Source organism: Dendrobates tinctorius, unplaced genomic scaffold (assembly GCF_039654945.1).
Source record: "Dendrobates tinctorius isolate UK_male_01 unplaced genomic scaffold, ASM3965494v1 ptg000162l, whole genome shotgun sequence".
NCBI lineage: Eukaryota > Metazoa > Chordata > Amphibia > Anura > Dendrobatidae > Dendrobates > Dendrobates tinctorius.
The window spans coordinates 40805895-40827479 of record NW_027361829.1 but is presented as its reverse complement, the minus strand read 5'-3'; the positions used below and the strand labels follow the sequence as shown (position 1 = coordinate 40827479).

Below are 21585 nucleotides of genomic sequence, written 5' to 3'. Positions count from 1 at the left end.
GCAGCAGAATGATCACACGGAGAACCAATCAGTGAGCTTGTGCTGGTGGGAGAGTAATTATTCTTACCTTCCTTCTTCTGAGCTCATCTCAGTTGATTTCTGACCACAAGGCTCATCTTTCATTTTTAGTTATCTCTTTCATGATATTTAAAGCTTTCCTTGTTTCCTCAATTTGCCATTTCCTATAGCACAATACCTAAAGCCAATCCTTACATACAAAATTTGAACAAATAGCACAATATTGAAATAGTTATTAAGAAAATACCTGCTCGGTGTAGAAGTATGGCACACTGTCACTGCAAAACTACACTACATTAATAAACAGTCTGACAGCGTTAAGAAACAGAACTTTTAATAGGAATTTATTGTCACTTCTGCTTTGTGCATTCCAAGGAAAAGAAGCAAAATGTTCAAATTACTAATGCTCCAAAGCCTGCACAATGTAATATGTATTAGGGGAGAAGCGAGTAGTACCTGCTAGTGTATAAATATATTATATATGCCAATGGCATTTTCCTACTGATGTGCAAGTTAAAATATATTATGATAGGCGAGTTTAGACACTAGGAAACGTCAGCATGCCGACGCTACTGTATGCTGGCGCCACATCCACACAGCTCAACTCCATCCAGGCTGGTTAGGTTACTTACACATGACAGAGAGTGTACAGCGCTGTGGAATACGATGGCGCCATGTAGGTACAATAAACAAAGTCTAACAAAATAAGATGTCAGAAGCAAGGTAACATGGAGACGCGTGCTGCCCTACATCATGCATACTTCCAAAACAAAGCAGAAGTACATAGTACTAGTTTGTGAGTTACATCTCAGAAATCAGTGTTAGATGTGAGGAATAACTAAGTGCTCATAAAGGCAAGCCCGGACGCCTGCCCCAAAGGGGCTACAGGGAGGGCGCACATGACTAAGGAGGGATGCTAGGCCTGAGGGTTAGTGAAGGGTAAGGTGTAGTGCATTTGTGCTTGTGGGGAAGGTGTGGGTTGGAGCTATGGGGCTTATGGTGCAATGTGAGTTGGCAGGGAGTGGTCAGTAGTGCTTTGTGCTTGTGGGGAAGGTGTGGGTTGGAGCTATGGGGCTTATTGTGCAATGTGAGTTGGCAGGGAGTGGTCAGTAGTGGGATGGATATATAGGGCAGAACTGTGGGGGGATGGTCATTCCTTACCTTGCAGACGTCCGGAATAGTCAGCTTCTCACATCTGGGACTTCAGCTTGAATCTTTGGATCCAGAAGATGGAATACCTCATGGCACAGATGAAGAGGATGATGGAGCAGCGCGGCCAGCAGTGGATGAAGGAACAGCTGCAGCGATGGTCTGGTGATGGCGACGGCAAAGAAGATGGGACCCCTCTGCCTCCGAAGCGGCAGCGACGATCACGGCCTCCTGAGCACCTCAGCCCGGAGTTAAGTTTGCAGCGGAGGATGAGCCCCATTAGCAGACCTGTTGCAGAGGACATCGCGGGGCCGGAGCCAGAAGTCGAGAAGCAGGCAGCAAGGTAACGGGGCGGTGAGTGACGTGGCCGGTCTCCCCTCCATTTCGGATCGCGTCATACAGTGGTGACGCGCACGTCGCGGCCACGTTACCCGGCGTGGTCACCTGACCCGGCGCGGTCATCGGCATCAGTGGACGGCGGTGACGTGACGCGGCAAGGAGCCCGGTGGCGAGGTGGTGTGTGACTTCACCGGCCTCATTTCCTTTCTCGCGGCGCTGGGGGGAAGCGGGCGGTGGCTCAGTCATGTGGCCACCCTTCAGCTGCCAGGGGCCACAGGTCATGTGGTCCGGCGTCGCGTTCCCCCGGCGTTGGGTGCCAGATTCAGGAGGTGTTGCCTGCGGCTGGAGCGCCAACCTCCCCCCCCCCTGTTTGAGGCTCCGAGCCAGTGACTTTTTGCCATGCGTTCCCGGACGGACAATCGGTCTGGGCGCTGGCGCTGCGGCCCAGGAGGGCTGCAGTCGGCGTAGATCCATGGAGAAGATCGCAGTTGCGGTGCTCGACGCGGAGGACACGTGACGGCTGTTCCGTGGGGTTCCGCGGAGTCAGCCTAGTAAGTAAGGCTCACTTAAACCTTTATTAATGTCTAGATTATATTGGTTGGGAAGGGTGTTGCTACGTATGGTTTCGGGTGTTTGTCTGGGGGTTCGGAAAGATGCGCGGCTGGTCCATGTGGACAGCGTTCGAATCTGTGAGGGAATGGTTGCTTTGTGGTCCAGGAGGCTGTTTTGTGCACTTCATGAGTGTTGGGAGGTATTTTTTAATTTCATGCTAGTTTGCTTTTATGATAGTGGGTATATCTATAGGTGACGACATCATTTTATTTTGGTTAGTATAATTGTGCTTGCATTCTCTGGGTGTTTGTGTATGACTGGTTGTGATTCCATGGCGGTTTGTGAGTAATTCAGGTGGTGATACGGATATTGGCAGAGCGGTGGTGGATAGCCATATCCATGCCAGTTTTATGGTTTATTGTTATAGGCATGGGGTCTTTGGGCTGGAGGATTATCGCCGCGCCAAGTATTTGATAAGGGTTTGATGGTAGTTCACTGATGTGGTGAGCTGTTTTATCGCCGCGCCTAGTATTTGATAAGGGTTGATGTTAGTTCACTGATGTGGTGAGCAGTTTTATCGCCGCACCTAGTATTTGATAAGGGTTGATGTTAGTTCATTGATGTGGTGAGCAGTTTTATCGCCGCGCCTAGTATTTGATAAGGGTTTGATGGTAGTTCACTGATGTGGTGAGCAGTTTTATCGCCGCGCCTAGTATTTGATAAGGGTTGGATGGCAGTTCACTGACGTGGTGATCTGTTTGGGTAGTGCATCGGGCGGCTTAATCTTTCACGTTACAGTGGGGTGTGTTCTATTGCTGGTCAGAGGTGAGGGGGTAGGTGGTCGAGTTTTCATTAGGGTGTGTTTTATTTATATGCCGGGTTCGGTTCTCCAATAGGGGCTTTGAGTGTACTAAGGGTTTTCATGTTCACTAGGGGCATTTTGGTTTGTTGCGGCAGACGTTCTGGTGAGGTCGAGATGCTTGGGACGGCAGATCTTTCGGGAACCTGCCTTTCTGGCAGCAATGGATGACATTTCCCCCGGGGGGCTTGGAGTTGACCTTTTACCGGATTTGTTTTCCTGGTTAATTTCTGGGGGTACGTAGATATGGCGTGGAGCTGGGGTTATGGTTGGTCAATGTCCGGTTGTTGAGGTCCGTGGTTTGGTTTCTGTGTGGTAGTCGGGGATTATCTGGTATTAGGGATGGTGCAGTGCTTATTTTCTGTTCATGGTCCAACCTGGGACTACTATCTGGTATTAGGGAAGGTGGTGTGCTTATTTCTGTTCATGGTCCAACCCTTGACTACTTTGGGTTTCTTCATGCTCAGGGCGTTGTTGCGGTTATCATGTGTTTGGATAAGTCAAAGTGTTTGATTCACCTGGGGCCCTATGTCTAAGTCAGGTTAGGTTAACGAGTACATCGTGTCAGGTCGGGGGTCGTTATTAGGTTTCCGTGTATATCGCGCTGCTGTTTTGGGGGGTTGATTTTGGTTACTGAATACGTGGGGCTACGATCCACTGGGGGTTTTTGCATGATCTGCAGTCATATGGCGTTCTTACGGTAATTTGCTGGTCGTGGCTGCCCTGGGGCAGTTTTAACAACTTTTTTACGTAAGGACTGGTGGGTTCTCACTGCGGTTCTTTAGGGTTGCCGATTGAGCTTTTGGCAGACTGTATCGGGTGGTATTTGTTACAGCCGTTGATTGCAGCTACGTAGGAGTTTATTATACAGAGTGGATAGTTTTTCGTTACAATGGGCTAGGAGGTTTATTGTGGGTGCAGCTGGTCCTGCTTTGCCTTCTGGGTATACAGCTCTCCTTAGAGTCTTTTCTTTTTGGGTGCCCCCGGACGGGGGGGCCAGGGTGAAGTGTTGCGCAAGGATGATGCAACATTTGAGTTGGGTAACCCAGCGTGTGCTTTACTGGTCTCGGGGGTCCTGGTTGGTGAACGGTTTGTTTATCCAGCGGGTGTTGTTCCATTTGTCAGGAATTCTGTATAGAGCATGAGGCAGGACATGTTGTTTCGATGGCCGTGTGAATGGTCTGCCGCGTGGGTGCAGCCCGTCCGGCAATACATGGCTATGTCATTTATTCCGTTATGCGCACTTGTCAGGACCGGCTGGTATTATGGGGACACGGTTGTGGTGCAGCGCTGCTGCGGGGGAGGTGTACTTTAGGTAGTGGGTGAGCAGGTTGCAGCTATAACATTACTTTCATTAATGTCGGGCTGGTGGTACGCTGTGGCAGGGGAAGCTAGTGCGATGTGCATTGACTTTTAATGATTCTAAGGACCTGGTAATCGTCTGGGGCTGTGCTCCGTTTGGGGGTGCTTTTTGCGGTGCTTTAAGGTTGAGTGGTGGACAAGCATCGGGCACCGGTGAGTGCAATGTTTTTGACGGATGGCCCGGGTTTATGGTGTCTGGGGTTTTCAGGAGACGTGATGTGTATCTGAGTTTTCCTGGACTTCAGGTGGTGTGGAGTCGCTTTTATTCTTTTGTGAGTAGTGTCGAATCCGCAGTTCAGCGGGGATGCGGAGTATATCTCACTTTTGGTAAGAGGGTGGCAACAATAGTGTTGTGATTCTGGGTTCGAAGTGCACGGGTGATGCACACAATTAATTTGTTCCGGGTCGTGGTGATTATGGGGTGGATTGGTTTATGTTTTCTAGTTGGGTGGATATTTTAAGATAGATGCTATCACACAGGGTTGACGGGACCAACAGCGCTTTGGTACTGCACGTGTGTGGTGGAGACTTGGTCGCTGGGGCGTCAAGGAGTTTGATCTGAGACATCGGGCCTGAATGCTCCTGCCTGGGAGCCATGCTCGTGTTGTTGTTCATGACTATATAGTGGGGCACGTTTTTCAAGAATCTGTCGGAGGTTGGGGAACCAGTGTAGGTTCTGTTGCTACGTCTATAATGGTTGGCTTTGATTATTATCAGGTGGAGTGCAATTTTCTGCCTGGGAGCCGTGCTCATGTTGGTGTCCATAGGGGCTCCTGTTTGGAATGACTACATAGTGGGTTTTACTGGGCACATTTTCAAGAATCTATCGGAGGTTTGGGGAACCAATGTAGGTTCTTTTGTTTACGGCAATAATGGTTGGCTTTGATTAATTATTAGGTGAAGTATAATTTTCGGAGGCGCCTGCAATGTTGCGGTCTCAACGAGGCAGAGGCGGCGGCTCAGGTTGGGGACTGGTCGCGCAGGCGGTGCATAGGATTGGACGATGCGGTTGGCTAGTTGCAGGTCTTGGGTGTGGCTGACCTTGTTGTACTGGTATTTTGGTGTAGGTTGGCATTGTGAGGTCTAATGGGGATCAGTTTTGATTGATTGGTCTTGGTACAGAAACATTGGTTACTCGAGCCGCAGAGTCGGCTCGGGTTGGGTTTTTGGTGGTGGTACTCGCACGTACAAGGTGTCATACGTGCCCGCGGTGGCGGAAAGGAGGGGGGTATTTGAAGTCGGTGGATTGCACAAAGAGCGGGGGGGTGAACCCAGTGCAGGAGCGGGTTACCCCTGGTGGTGCAATGGTATACTTGGTTAAGGTGGGTCCCAGCTGTGCTGGGTCACAGCGGGACATGTTAACGTGGGACCCTGCTGTGCTCGGTCACAGCGGGACATGTTAACGGGGGTCCCTGCTGGGCTGGGTCCCAGCAGGACATTGGTTGGGCAACACTCGGCTGGGTGTCCTCGAGCCGGTGTGGTGCGGCTGAGGGCACGTGGTGGAGCTGGTGTTGCAATCATGTACAATGGGTTTTGCAACACTCGGCTGGGTGTCCTCGAGCCGGTGTGGTGCGGCTGAGGGCACGTGGTGGAGCTGGTGTTGCAATCATGTACAATGGACTCTTCATTTACACCCCCTCCTTTTGCTGGTGGTTATGTTTATGGAATATTTCTACGTTTATGGATAAAATGTTATTGCTTGTTTGGTGTTAATAAACAGGGCTGCTGTGGCCTTTTACATCCAATGTCACGCAGTCGTGTCTTATTTAAGTTAAAAAGGGGTAAGTGTGGGTTTTGGGAGGGGTCATTACAGTGAAGCCGTAAGTCAGACTTTCCTAAGTCAAGGCAAGCCCGGACGCCTGCCCCAAAGGGGCTACAGGGAGGGCGCACATGACTAAGGAGGGATGCTAGGCCTGAGGGTTAGTGAAGGGTAAGGTGTAGTGCTTTTGTGTTTGTGGGGAAGGTGTGGGTTGGAGCTATGGGGCTTATGGTGCAATGTGAGTTGGCAGGGAGTGGTCAGTAGTGCTTTGTGCTTGTGGGGAAGGTGTGGGTTGGAGCTATGGGGCTTATTGTGCAATGTGAGTTGGCAGGGAGTGGTCAGTAGTGGGATGGATATATAGGGCAGAACTGTGGGGGGATGGTCATTCCTTACCTTGCAGACGTCCGGAATCGTCCCGCCCTCCCGCCCTAATTTTAGGATCTTCTGGAGATCGACATGGTGAAGAGAAGAAGAGGTTTGACGTTGTCGCAGCAGTCAGCGGAAAGGAGGGGGGTATTTGAAGTCGGTGGATTGCACAAAGAGCGGGGGGGTGAACCCAGTGCAGGAGCGGGTTACCCCTAGTGGTGCCCAGCAGGACATTGGTTGGGCAACACTCGGCTGGGTGTCCTCGAGCCGGTGTGGTGCGGCTGAGGGCACGTGGTGGAGCTGGTGTTGCAATCATGTACAATGGGTTTTGCAACACTCGGCTGGGTGTCCTCGAGCCGGTGTGGTGCGGCTGAGGGCACGTGGTGGAGCTGGTGTTGCAATCATGTACAATGGACTCTTCATTTACCCCCCTTCCTTTTGCTGGTGGTTATGTTTATGGAATATTTCTACGTTTATGGATAAAATGTTATTGCTTGTTTGGTGTTAATAAACAGGGCTGCTGTGGCCTTTTACATCCAATGTCACGCAGTCGTGTCTTATTTAAGTTAAGAAGGGGTAAGTGTGGGTTTTGGGAGGGGTCATTACAGTGAAGCCGTCAGTCAGACTTTCCTAAGTCTTGATATTGCTTTTGGGAAATGTGGCAGCGACAAGTACATCAAGGACTGGATTTAGAAAATACATAAAAGTGGAAGTAATAAACAGAAAAAAAAAAAAGGAGTGTGCAAAATATAACGTTGTAAATGAAAACACACAAACATTCAAATATAAGAGATTGAGAGGAAAATGACCCTGAAAGTATGTGAACACTTCGAAGGGGATTCATGCTGCCTGAACAATGCGTAACATTATTATTTAATATTAAAGCACCATTAATTCATGGTCCTGTACACACATACGTCACGTACAGTAGAGTGTGTTAAAATGCCATGCATTAGTCATGTTAAAAAAAAAATCATACCAAGAAGAATCATTTCAGGACTTTTTCCACCTTTAAATGTTAGTTATAATTTGTTCAAAAGCAAAGGCGAAATAAACTGAAATAAATTTGATGGGGGAAATAAAAATAAAAAAAATAAAATAAGGTGGCTGCATAACTAAGAAAAAATAAATAGAGCTCTCAAGATGCAATTGAAATTGATGGCTTTCTTTAATAATCCACAAAAAATATGAAAAATACACAAAGTGTAGATATGCTTTTTCTTGGTTGCATTTTACATCAAAATTCATGGTCTGTAAACAGCTTACAACACAGCTAAGGATATGTTTCCACATTCAGGATTACATCAGTAGTTACTGCGGATTGGACACTGCGTACAGCCGCATCGTCCAATCCGCAGCGTCCAGATGTTACAGCATAGTGGAAGGGATTCTATGAAATCCCATCTCCACTATGCGTGCAAGAACGCGGGTGACACACCCGAAATTACGGACATGCAGCGCGTCTTTTTAAACCGCAGAATTTCTATTTATCTTGCGTAGACGCTCCGTTTACGCAAGATAAATTCCATAGTCTATGGATATGATGTAGTGATACCGCATGTGTTTAATGAGCACATAAGATATCACCGCACGTAGAAAGGGGGGCTTTGCTTTGGGCAGGGTGGGGTTGCCGCAACCTCCAAAGCGCCGGCAATACACTATGTGGAGACATACCCTAAGGCATCTCATGTATGCACTTTATCAGTCAGAAAAAGGGTATAAACATTGTTTCCAAGGCATTAGTTATAAAATGGAACATTGTGAAGTGGTCATCAAGAAGTGGCTTAAATTTGACACAAAAATGACATTAACTAGAAATAGATATTTTGCTCAAAAATTTATGAAAAGTCAAGTGTCACGGGGTTACCGCGACAGTGTGGAGCCAGAAGACCTCAGCATCTGATTGCTCTTACTCCAGTGCTGTGAAGAAGCACTTCTTCATTTTAAATGTGTTTGTTTCTTCTGGCAGAAAAGGGATTAATTGGCCATGTTGGAAATTCTGTGCTCACAGCTGAGCTCGGTTAGCCACTGCTTTTCCCTTTATAATCTGTGCTCCGTTACTAATCCTTGTCAGAGCAAGCTTTATTGCTGCATGGCTAACAGTAGAAGAGAGGAGTTGGTATGAGGAGAGTTATTAGAGACTGTTGCTTGGTTTGTATGTGTGATAATTATCCTTCTCTGTTTTTGTTTATTTCCTTACCTTCACCCCCCTCTGCATTCCTCTGTTATATGTGAGTGAAGATTTTCTATGCTTGGAGTTTTCTGTTAACCCTTGTTTGTGTTGCCCTGTTTATCGGGTTGTATACTACTGTGCACAGTAGCGCCCCCTGTTCCCTGGATTGGGGAAGAGAACAGACGGAGGGCTGACTCAGGAGATAAGGCAAGGGCGGAAGCCCCGGCATATCCACCATCTGAAGTATCCTGGGGAGCAGGGCGAACTAGGGCGCCCCCTAGTGTTAGGGACAAGGAAGGAGCCCCTGGTCCTGGGTCACCTGACAGCTGTGTCGTGACGCCAAGATGATAACTTGTGTGGTAGGCTGCCAAAATAATGAACTGTAGGAATATCTGAGAAGTACTGGTTATTTACTGCATGCGACAACAATCTCCCATATCTACTATATAATCGTCTAATTCTGTCTGTCTGTAACGGAAATCCCGCGTCGCTCACGTATGTGAGTACGTGTGTGTGTGTGTATGTGAGTACGTGTGTGTGTGTGTGTGTATGTGAGTACGTGTGTGTGTGTGTATGTGAGTACGTGTGTGTGTGTGTGTGTGTATGTGAGTACGTGTGTGTGTATGTGAGTACGTGTGTGTGTACGTGAGTACGTGTGTGTGTGTACGTGTGTGTGTGTACGTGTGTGTGTATGTGAGTACGTGTGTGTGTGTGTGTGTGTGTGTATGAATGCGAGTACGTGTGTCTGTGTATGAATGTGAGTACGTGTGTGTCTATGAATGTGAGTACATGTGTGTGTATGTGAGTACGTGTGTGTGTGTATGTGAGTACGTGTGTGTGTGTGTGTGTGTGTATGTGAGTACGTGTGTGTGTGTGTGTGTGTATGTGAGTACGTGTGTATGTGAGTACGTGTGTGTGTGTATGGGAGTACGTGTGTGTGTGTGTACGTGTGTGAATGTGAGTACATATGTGTATGTATGGGAGTATGTGTGTGTGTACATGAGTACGTGTATGTGAGTACGTGTGTGTGTATGTGAGTACGTGTGTGTGTGTGCGCGCGAGTACGTGTGTGTGTGCGAGTACGTGTGTGTGTGTATGCGAGTACGTGTGTGTGTGTGTATGCGAGTACGTGTGTGTGTGTGTCATATGACGTATATTTATGTCATATGTCGTTTCCCTGCCTTTGATACAAACTCACACGCTGAGCCCATATCTTTCCCCACACATTATGGATGATTAATCATTTATTACATGCCTTTAACAGCCATAGGGTGGAGCTGTGAAACGTGATCATGGGGCGCCACGTCAGCTGGAGGTCTTCTGATGACCCCGTGTCTGTCATCCTCCTGTAAGCGCCGGCTAAAGCACTGCTATGTATAGCACAAACGGTCGGACGATAACAGCTTCAAGTCCCCTAAGGAGACTATTACATACAGTAAAAAGTTTAAAAAAGTTTTTAAAAATGGGAAAAAGGAAAAAAAAAACCAAAAAAAAACCCCACAAAATGTTCATACCACGCCTCTTTTGCCCCATTGAAAATAATAATTAAAAATACACATTTGTTATCGCTGCATTCATAAGAGTGCAATCTATCAAAACATAAAATAAGGCACCCATGCACATCACAAGCCATGCCCACAGGACACTCACATGGCGGTTTACACATCAATTTCCCTTTGTCCAGGGGCCTTATATAAAATAAACTTCAGATACTGCTGTTTACAGCCTAGATAAGAGAGAATATCCATATAATATACTAATAGAGCAATTTTATTAAAAAACCTTACAGCTTTGTTATAGAAAGGGACCACCTGCTGCATGACACCTGTCCCCTTCAGTGACCGACTATCTCCGTGCCTAGTGTGATCTTCACCGGTATCCAATATGTATCACACATTAGTGAGGTCCATTCTAATGGAGGCCTGATTGCCCCATTCACAAAGGCAAACAAATGAAGCAAGGTAATGCTCACAAGAGAAGGTCACCACTGACCGAAGAGCAACGGAAAAACGTCTTCAGAGGCTTTTTCTGGGAGTCTTTGAAAGAAGGTGCTTACGGTAATTAGATTTATCTGACTTAACAAGTCAAAAACCTTTGACATTCAGCAAACCAGGCCAGCTGTGTCAGCGTACTAATGTGCAGTCCCATGTAAGACCGCAGATACCCAATAATAAATGCTTCAGTATATGCTGACACTCAGGGCAGCTGTCACTGGAGCGGAGAAGGCAAGATTTAGACATCATGCACTTTCAGAATCATTCACGAGTATAGATCGCGATAATCTGTAATTTTGTTACAATCATAAACTGAAAATAGATCATTTATAACCCCAAAAAGAAAAGACAGCTGACGGGAGAGATGACCCTAGTGTCATAGGATATATGCAGTCGCAAGTACAAGGAAAGAAATAAAAAATAAATAAATAATAAAGAAGGGGAATGAGCAAGGATAGAAATGTTCCTTATATTTGCTGCTTTTTCTTCGTCCTGACCTTTAGGGATACAGACCAAAAAATTCTGTCTGTCATAGGGAGAACGAGGTAGCTGGACAGGGGTGCCCTATATACCACTGGTACACCCCGTAGGTTATATTACAGCTACAGGGTGAGGACAAGCGTGACTTACAGGGACCATGCAAACTGTCTCTTCAGAGAGCAAAAGGACTAACTCTGGTGCCACCATTGGAAGCAGCGATCCTAAACATCAATATCAACCCTTTAGCGAGCCTTGCCATATGACTTAGGATAAAAATGGGTGGATTCATAACTGGCTTAGTGATCGGACCCAAAGAGTGGTCATAAATGGCTGCACATCCAGTTGGAAGAATGTCTCAAGTGGGGTACCACAGGGCTCTGTCCTGGGCCCTGTATTGTTCAACATCTTTATCAACGATTTAGATGAAGGAATTGAGGGTAAACTGATTAAATTTGCTGATGACACAAAGCTAGGAGGGATAGCTAATACTAGAGAAGAGAGAGAGAGGATTCAAAAAGATTTAAATAAACTGGAGAAGTGGGCAGCAACTAACAGAATGGTTTTTAACAGGGAGAAATGCAAAGTACTACATCTGGGCAATAAAAATGAAAAAAGCAAATATAGAATGGGAGGAATAGGGCTAAGTGGCAGCACATGTGAAAAAGACTTGGGTATACTAATAGATCACAGACTGAATATGAGTCAACAGTGTGATGCAGCAGCAAAAAAGGCAAATGCAATTCTAGGATGTATTAACAGAAGCATACAGTCTAGATCACGTGAAGTCATTATTTCCCTCTACTCCTCTTTGGTCAGACCTCATCTGGCATATTGTGTCCAGTTTTGGGCACCACATTTTAAAAAAGACATCAACAAACTGGAGCAAGTTCAGAAAAGAGCGACCAGAATGGTGACCGGTCTGCAAACCCTGTCTTATGAGGAAAGGTTGCAGGATTTGGGAATGTTTAGTTTGCAAAAGAGAAGACTGAGAGGAGACTTAATAGCTGTCTACAAATATCTAAAGGGCTGTCACATTGTAGAAGGATCAATTTTATTCTCATTTGCACAAGGAAAGACTAGAAGCAATGGGATGAAACTGAATGGGAGGAGACACAGATTAGATATTAGAAAAAACTTTTTGACAGTTAGAGTGATCAATGAGTGGAACAGGCTGCCACGAGAAGTGGTGAGTTCTCCTTCAATGGAAGTCTTCAAACAGAGGCTGGACAGACATCTGACTGGGATGATTTAGCGAATCCTGCTTTGAGCAGGGGGTTGGACCAGATGGCCCAGGAGGTCCCTTCCAACTCTACGATTCTATGATTCTATGATTCTATGAAAAATCATACCAAAATCTCAATTTGCAGAAACAGTGTTTCGAGGTATTGCTCCTCATCAGCGTGAAGTATGAGATCTGATTTGGCTAGGTAAGAGGCTTAAGACCTGGATCTAAGGGGTAATGTTTCTTGTGGAGAGCGACAAGCCAGGACTGGCATGTCAGAGTGAGGAGACTTATACGCCATGCAATACTCCTCTAGGAAAACTAAATATGCAAACTGCCTCTTCAGAGAGGAAGAGGACTAGAACTCTAGTTCTACTTAATGGAAGTAGCAATCCTAAAAGTCAATATCGACCCTTTATCAAACTTTGCCATATGTGACGCAAGTTGCCGACGTCCCCTCGTGTCCCTCTCCCTCCTCCCAGCAGGGACGCTGACATACTCACCTTCTCAGCCATGCGGTGGCGTCCCTGCTCTCTGCTGTGCTTCCTACTACTATGGTCCCCCTGGGACTGCACAAGTCACGCTGGTCTCCCAGTGGTGCGCCAAGGGCACACGCACACTCCTCGACTATTAAAGGGGCAGCATGTGCACTTTGGAAATGCCCCAGCCAATGACTGGGATGCATCAAGTATATAAGACACACTCCTTAGTAGGAAGGTGCCTGAGCAATGTTATTCATTTAGTAGTTTTGTGCAACTAGTGGGTTGCTAGGTCCATGTATCCCTTGTTGCATTAGTCTGAAACCTTTTTCTTTATCCCGTATTGAGTTGGCCAAAACCTTGCAGCACAATCGCGTTACCAGAACCCAGTCAATGCTCCTGCTGTACCTAAGCCTGACACGTCTCCTGCAATACCTGAACCCAGAAGTCGCTCTAAAGATACCTGAGCCTGACACGACTCCGGCGGTACCTGAAACCTAGAAGAAGCTCCTGCGGGACCTAAATCTGTAACCATCACGGTGGTACTTGAACCAGCACCAGTGTCTGTCCTGGTTAATGTTCCAAAGTCCGTACTCTCTAACCTGTTCCAGTATCCAAACCCTGTCCTGCCAGTGACTGCGAGTCTGTGCCTGATCTGTCCGATGACCCAGAAGCCATGTTGTCTGAACGGTATCCGAATCCTGTCATGCCAGTGACTCTGAGCCCCTGATCCTGACCCCTGGCACAGTGGGTCACCGATCCATGTGTGTGACACCATATGTCTTGGGATAAATGCCAAACCAGAACATCAGTTTGCAGACACGGTGGTTTGAAGTGTTTCTTCTCATCAGTGCAAAGTGTGAGAACTTATTTAGCTAGGTGAGAGGCTTAAGACTGGGATCTATGGGGTAACAAGAACACTAAAAGCCATTATTGCAACAGACCATGTCTAGACACCATTACTCTGCACTATGTATATATACATTATTATGTAACAGTGGGATGTCCTTCACAACTGAAAGAGGGATGTAGTTACCTCTGTCCTGTTGCCAATGCTGTAATCAGACTCGTTTATTAGTGAGACCGTATATCAGGACCTGAATGGTGGGACTGGCATTTATAAAGAACTAGCTGAAGAGCCCGGAGCTGCCCGAGCATAGTAACTACGGTTAGTTATAACAAATTATAAAGATTATAGCTATATATAAAGCTGAGTGTAGAGCCCCGCCCACTCCGCATAGCCACATTCACTATAATATCCCACATCATCCTGTCAGCCAGAGCTACCGGACTACTACCACTAATATCCCACATCATCCCGTCAGTCAGAGCCACCGGACTACTAATATCCCACATCATCCCGTCAGCCAGAGCTACCGGACTACTACCCCTAATATCCCACATCATCCTGTCAGCCAGAGCTACCGGACTACTACCACTAATATCCCACATCAACCCGTCAGCCAGAGCTACCGGACTACTACCCCTAATATCCCACATCATCCTGTCAGTCAGAGCCACCGGACTACTACCCCTAATATCCCACATCATCCTGTCAGCCAGAGCTACCGGACTACTACCACTAATATCCCACATCATCCCGTCAGTCAGAGCCACCGGACTACTAATATCCCACATCATCCCGTCAGTCAGAGCTACCGAACTACTACTCATAATATCCCACATCATCCTGTCAGCCAGAGCCAATGGACTACTACCACTAATATCCCACATCATCCCGTCAGCCAGAGCTACCGGACTACTACCCCTAAAATCCCACATCATCCCGTCAGCCAGAGCCACCAGACTACTAATATCCCACATCATCCCGTCAGCCAGAGCTACCGGACTACTACCCCTAATATCCCACATCATCCTGTCAGCCAGAGCTACCGGACTACTACCACTAATATCCCACATCATCCCGTCAGTCAGAGCCACCGGACTACTAATATCCCACATCATCCCGTCAGTCAGAGCTACCGAACTACTACTCATAATATCCCACATCATCCTGTCAGCCAGAGCCAATGGACTACTACCACTAATATCCCACATCATCCCGTCAGCCAGAGCTACCGGACTACTACCCCTAAAATCCCACATCATCCCGTCAGCCAGAGCCACCAGACTACTAATATCCCACATCATCCCGTCAGCCAGAGCTACCGGACTACTACCACTAATATCCCACATCATCCCGTCAGTCAGAGCCACCGGACTACTAATATCCCACATCATCCCGTCAGCCAGAGCTACCGGACTACTACCCCCAATATCCCACATCATCCTGTCAGCCAGAGCCAATGGACTACTACCACTAATATCCCACATCATCCCGTCAGCCAGAGCTACCGGACTACTACCCCTAAAATCCCACATCATCCCGTCAGCCAGAGCCACCGGACAACTACCACTAATATCTCACATCATCCCATCAGCGAGAGCTACCGGACAACTACCCCTAATATCCTACATCATCCCGTCAGCCAGAGCCAATGGACTACTACCCCTAATATCCCACATCATCCCGTCAGCCAGAGCTACCGGACTACTACTCATAATATCCCACATCATCCTGTCAGCCAGAGCCAATGGACTACTACCACTAATATCCCACATCATCCCGTCAGCCAGAGCTACCGGACTACTACCCCTAAAATCCCACATCATCCCGTCAGCCAGAGCCACCGGACAACTACCACTAATATCCCACATCATCCTGTCAGCCAGAGCTACCGGACTACTACCACTAATATCCCACATCATCCCGTCAGTCAGAGCCACCGGACTACTAATATCCCACATCATCCCGTCAGCCAGAGCTACCGGACTACTACCCCCAATATCCCACATCATCCTGTCAGCCAGAGCTACCGGACTACTACCACTAATATCCCACATCATCCCGTCAGCCAGAGCTACCGGACTACTACCACTAATATCCCACATCATCCCGTCAGTCAGAGCCACCGGACTACTAATATCCCACATCATCCCGTCAGCCAGAGCTACCGGACTACTACTCATAATATCCCACATCATCCTGTCAGCCAGAGCCAATGGACTACTACCACTAATATCCCACATCATCCCGTCAGCCAGAGCTACCGGACTACTACCCCTAAAATCCCACATCATCCCGTCAGCCAGAGCTACCGGACTACTACCACTAATATCCCACATCATCCCGTCAGTCAGAGCCACCGGACTACTAATATCCCACATCATCCCGTCAGCCAGAGCTACCGGACTACTACTCATAATATCCCACATCATCCTGTCAGCCAGAGCCAATGGACTACTACCACTAATATCCCACATCATCCCGTCAGCCAGAGCTACCGGACTACTACCCCTAATATCCCACATCATCCCGTCAGCCAGAGCCACCGGACAACTACCACTAATATCTCACATCATCCCATCAGCGAGAGCTACCGGAGAACTACCCCTAATATCCTACATCATCCCGTCAGCCAGAGCCAATGGACTACTACCCCTAATATCCCACATCATCCCGTCATAGCCAGTAAAAGTAGAATAGTGAAATTGCACAGAAACATGGTTCACTAAGATCCTAGTTGTTCTACTGATCAGGCTGATATTCTCACTTATCTGCCACCATAAATATCAGTCATGCTTTTCACCAATGGACAGGCACAAACCTTATACATTAGTACAGTAGAGAAACCTTCACACACATGTTCATGCAGCGTCAGCTTGTAATTTGTCCGGCTGAGTTGCTCATGGATGTACAGCATCTGTATGCAGTATAGTATCATATTTAATGGGTTGTTATGGAAAAGCATTACGTGTTATATGGGTATATTCAGGTGACTTGTGGGGAAAGTAGCACTTTAAAAAAAACTCACAGTATCAGAGCACAGTGACACATCAATAATGCATAAAAGTGTCTGTGAGAAAATATTAAATCCACATGACATTTAATATGTGCACTTTCCTACATTCATGTGTGTCACTTAATGATACCACACGGGAGGGGGAGATTCATTTTTGTCATGCACTCACTGCTCCTTTCTGGGGGACAGACGATGGCTGGAGCTTATGTTCCTACTTCCCAGGAATGCTAGATTTCTCCCACCATGTCAGTGTCTGCTGAGGTGTTGTCAAGTGGGAAAACTCACGCATAGCAACCAATCACAGCTCAGCTACTTTTAACCAGCTCTGGTGAAATGAGAGATGCTTAGTGATTGGTTGCAAGGAAAAGTGTTGGTCATAGCAACCAATCACAGCTTAGCTTCTTTTGAACAGCTCTGGTGAAATGAAAGATGCTTCGTGATTGGTTGGTGATACACACATAAACACACACATTGATTTTTATATATAGAGATGTCATTCTTACCTGTATGATGGTCCATTTTTTTATTGGCTGTTTTTAGATGTATTACATCCAACATATTTTAATACTTTTCCTTAACTAGTGTTTGATTATTTTGAAAGGAAAACTTATAGGGAATCTGTGATTAGATTTCTACCATCTAATCTGGGATCAGCACACTGTAGAGACGTAGTTTCTGATTAAAGCCCTGTACCACATATTGGGCTGCTTGCTGCAATTTTCATAAAATCACTTTTTATCTGCTGCAGATAAATAGCTCTGTATAACCCCGCCACCACCACTGATTAGCAGCTTCCTGCCTATGCACAGTGCACTCAAACAACTGTCAATCAGTGGTATGGGCATGGGTACACAGACATTAACATTCAGAGAACTAGTAAAACTGCAGCAGTAAACAGCCATTTTATCAAAATTGCAGCAACTAGTAAAGTAAGTTATACATTGCTGGACTCAGGATCTCTGCCACTACATCATGTTGGTCTCAGATGGGGTAGCAAAAATTAGGTGACGGATTCCCTTTAAACATTGGTAGATTCACGTATTCTCACCCCCTTCATGTCGCAGCCCATTTTCGTTTTTTTGTTTCCGTTGTCTCCCCCCCTTCTTGCCAGAGCCATAACTCTTATTTTTCTGTCCACATAGACATATAAGGAGTTGTTTTTTGCGGGACGAGTTGTACTTTTGAATGCCACCATTCATTTTACCACAGTGCACTCGAAAACAGGAAAAAAATTTCCAAGTGCAGTGAAATTATGAAAAAAAAAAAAAGAACAATTCTGACTGGGAATTGTTTTTACCGTGTACATTATGTGGTAAAAATGGCCATGCATCATGATTCTGCTCACCAATACAATTGCGGCAATATCAATCATGTCCATTTTTTTTTTAAATTATTTTAGTGGTGAAAAAAAAAAATGCTTGGAGTTGTGTCGCCATTTTCCGAGACCCGTAACATTTTTACTTTTCGTCCAATGGAGCTGTATGATGGCCTATCTCGGGATGAGATCTCGTTGCTGAGTTCTCAATCTGAGCATGCGCCGCCCCCAGCGGTCACTGCATTGCAGCAATGGATATGTAGGGGGGATCCGGGCTTTCACAAAATGCCGGCGGCGGCCAACCGCACCGCAGAGCATCGCAGCCATTTTCACCCGCAGCGGCGCACATCGGAACACCCCCTCATACCAGCCTGCAGCAACGCGCCACTCTTGCCTCCTCCAGCAGCGACCCCGGGACCCTGCTCCACCACGGCTGGTAAGGTATATCCGCATTATATGACGGACCCCCATTTTCCCCCAAATTTGGGGGGGAGAAGTGCATTTTATAATCCGAAAATGTGTATATATGTACAGTATATATAGTGATATGGAAAAATATTGCAATTTTTTAAAGATACATGTAACACAGAAACCTTAATTTAAACAATATGTAAATTTTCTGACGATAGCTTCCCTTTTAGTCCTGTTTAATATTGGAAATGTATAGCAGGTCATCAGAGTTGGAGCCAATACTCTGGTTTTGGCTGGCCAAAGCATACTTTGTTGGCTTGCCTTAATGCTTATTTTATTTTTACAATTAGTACAACTTGTGTGTCCCCAATAAGAGACATTTGCGGGATATTTTATCTTTAGATATTTTTTCAGTTAGAGCGGTTGGCTATGCACTGCTTAATCATCAATAGCAGAAGAAAGAAACCACTAAGGAGTGTATGCTCTGACTATATTATTTTTATATCCTATATAGTATACTAGCTGAAGAGCCCGGCATTGCCTGGGCATAGGAACCAACTGTGGTTAGTTATAACAAATTATAATGATTATATTGCACATAAAAACCGTGCATCTAATCCTATCCTGTGTGATACTGACTGCTGAGCCGTGTATCTAATCCTATTCTGTGTGATACTGTCTGCTGAGCCGTGTATCTAACCCTATTCTGTGTGATAAGGTCTGCTGCGCCGTGTATCTAATACTATTCTGTGTGATGCTGAGCTGCGTATCTAATCCTATCCTGTGTGATACTGACTGCTGAACTGTGTGTGTAATCCTCTCCTGTGTGATACTGACTGCTGAGCCGTGTATCTAATCCTATCCTGTGTGATACTGGGCTCCCCCTGCAGTCTGTGTCAGAGGGTGGTCTGTGTTGGCACGGTAATAAGTTGTGTTATTTCCATCTTTACAGAAGGACGATAACACCATAGAAATGATAAGAATAATAGGCCTCAGATACCACAACTGTCTACAAAGAAAACTGTTTCTGATAGCAACCAATCACAGCTCATTTTTCATCTTTTAAACAGCTCTGGGACAGCGTGGCGAGTTTTTAGTGGCGAATTTTGTGTTTCGACTTTTATGTGGCGAGGTTGGTGTATGTGTGGTGAAATGTGTGCTGAGGGTGGTATATGTGTTGAAGCACGTGGTAGTGTGTGGCGCATTTTGTGTGTGTGTTCATATCCCCGTGTGTAGTGAGTATTCCATGTCAGGGCCCCACCTTAGCAACTGTACGGTATATACTGTTTGGCGCCATCGCTCTCATTCTTTAAGTCCCCCTTGTTCACATCTGGCAGCTGTCAATTTGCCTCCAACACTTTTCCGTTCACTTTTTCCCCATTACGTAGATAGGGGCAAAATTGTTTGGTGAATTGGAACGCACGGGGTTAAAATTTTGCCTCACAACATAGCCTATGATGCTCTCGGGGTCCAGACATGTGACTGTGCCAAATTTTGTGGCTGTAGCTGCGACGGTGCGGATGCCAATCCCGGAAATACATACATACACACACACCCACATTGAGCTTTATATATTAGATAATATACTTTAATCACACATGCATCTGCAGACTCAGACCTGGTCTTAAAAACAATTTTATATATACACATATATAAATCAGTCTTGAGCAGTTCACAACTTGGCAATCTCATTATTTCTTGTTTTTTTTACAGGGTGGACTCTCCTTCGCAAGTGACAGTTCTGTTGACTAGCATAACTGTTGTAATAATAGAACTATAAAGCTCAGCACAAGTTCTGCTGTAACACATTCAGCACCTTGTCAGCAGCTCAGAGGGCTGGAGAGAGCTGAATATGATGGCGAGAGGTGACTGGGATATTAGGAGTTAACTCCTCTCATGGAATGCAGCTGCTGCACACACTAGGCCAGCATCTGATCAGACCTTGGTAGCTAAGCTTCATGTGAGGCAGCTGTAAACTTTGTAAGACAAAATCTCTCATAGTAGAAGAACAGAACCACAGCAGATAGAAAAAGCAAGTCAATTGTAAACTTGCTTATTTTCATGCTTTCTAACTAACTAAAGCAGTTTAATGATGTGAGAAAACCTCGTAATTATTATGACAGTAGGGGAAATGCCATATTACAGCTTCATATATATTCAACAAAAAAGGACAGATTTACTCTGGCTTTAAAAGGAAATTCCCAAAGTGCAATATATAAAAGAATCTCTATTAACACAAATGCAAATATTAAATACTTAATTCCGATTTGCAAGACAACACTGGATCTACTTTAGTGTCGGCAGAAAGATCTGCCACGCTCAGTCTGGGCCATTATATTTGCAGGTCATAATGCATTCATTAAGCACTGTACTTCACATTATGCTCAGTTAATAAGGTAGTGACCAAAATCATGTCCTAGACTATCATGTGTTCATAGTGGTCAAAGAACCCTATTTTAATCATTGCTGTCACCAACTGAATCGATCTTTGACCTAAAGCAGACCTGTAGAAAAATACACTGAATTTACTGAACCTAACATAGTTTCATGTAGGAGCCATACTTACAATATCAAACCTCTGTGTCATGTTCCCTTGGATGTCAAGTAAATAGACCTTCCCACTGTGAGTCCCCAAGGCCAAGAACTGAAAGACAGACCCAACATCATAGGTTACAGGAACCCTATTAACAAGGCAAACTAGCATAAAAACAAGATACTTTATAAGCTAGTAGAGGAATAGAGGCATGTCACATTGTTTACATCGCTTCTCATTAACCCCTTAGCGAAAGAGCCAGTTTGCAGCTTAATGACCAGGCCAATTTTTACAATTCTGACCACTGTCCCTTTATGAGGTTATAACTCTGGAACGCTTTAATGGATCACGCTGATTCCGAGACTGTTTTTTCGTGACATATTGTACTTCATGTTAGTGGTAAAATTTCTTCGATAAGTCTTGTTTATTTATGAAAAAAACGGAAATATGGCGAAAATTTTTAAAATTTTGCAATTTTAAAACTTTAAAATTTTATGCCCTTAAATCAGAGAGATGTGTCACAAAAATTTCTTTATAAATAACATTTCCCACATGTCTACTTTACATCACCACAATTTTGGAAGCAAAATTTTTTTTTGTTAGGAAGTTATAAGGGTTAAAATTTGACCAGCGATTTCTCATTGTTACAACAAAATTTACAAAACCATTTTTTTTTTAGGGACCACATCATATTTAAAGTCATTTTGAGGG

General features: G+C 45.6%; 1 protein-coding gene across 2 annotated transcripts in view; it reads right to left on the bottom strand.

The window, feature by feature from the left end:
* The window catches only part of VPS41 (VPS41 subunit of HOPS complex), a 397695-nt gene that overhangs the window by 273245 nt on the left and 102865 nt on the right, over nucleotides 1-21585 (bottom strand). For both annotated transcript variants that reach the window (XM_073549967.1, XM_073549966.1), the window contains one exon: nucleotides 20908-20985. In XM_073549967.1, coding sequence (XP_073406068.1) covers nucleotides 20908-20985 — 78 coding nt within the window. The remainder of the gene's footprint in view (nucleotides 1-20907; nucleotides 20986-21585) is intronic.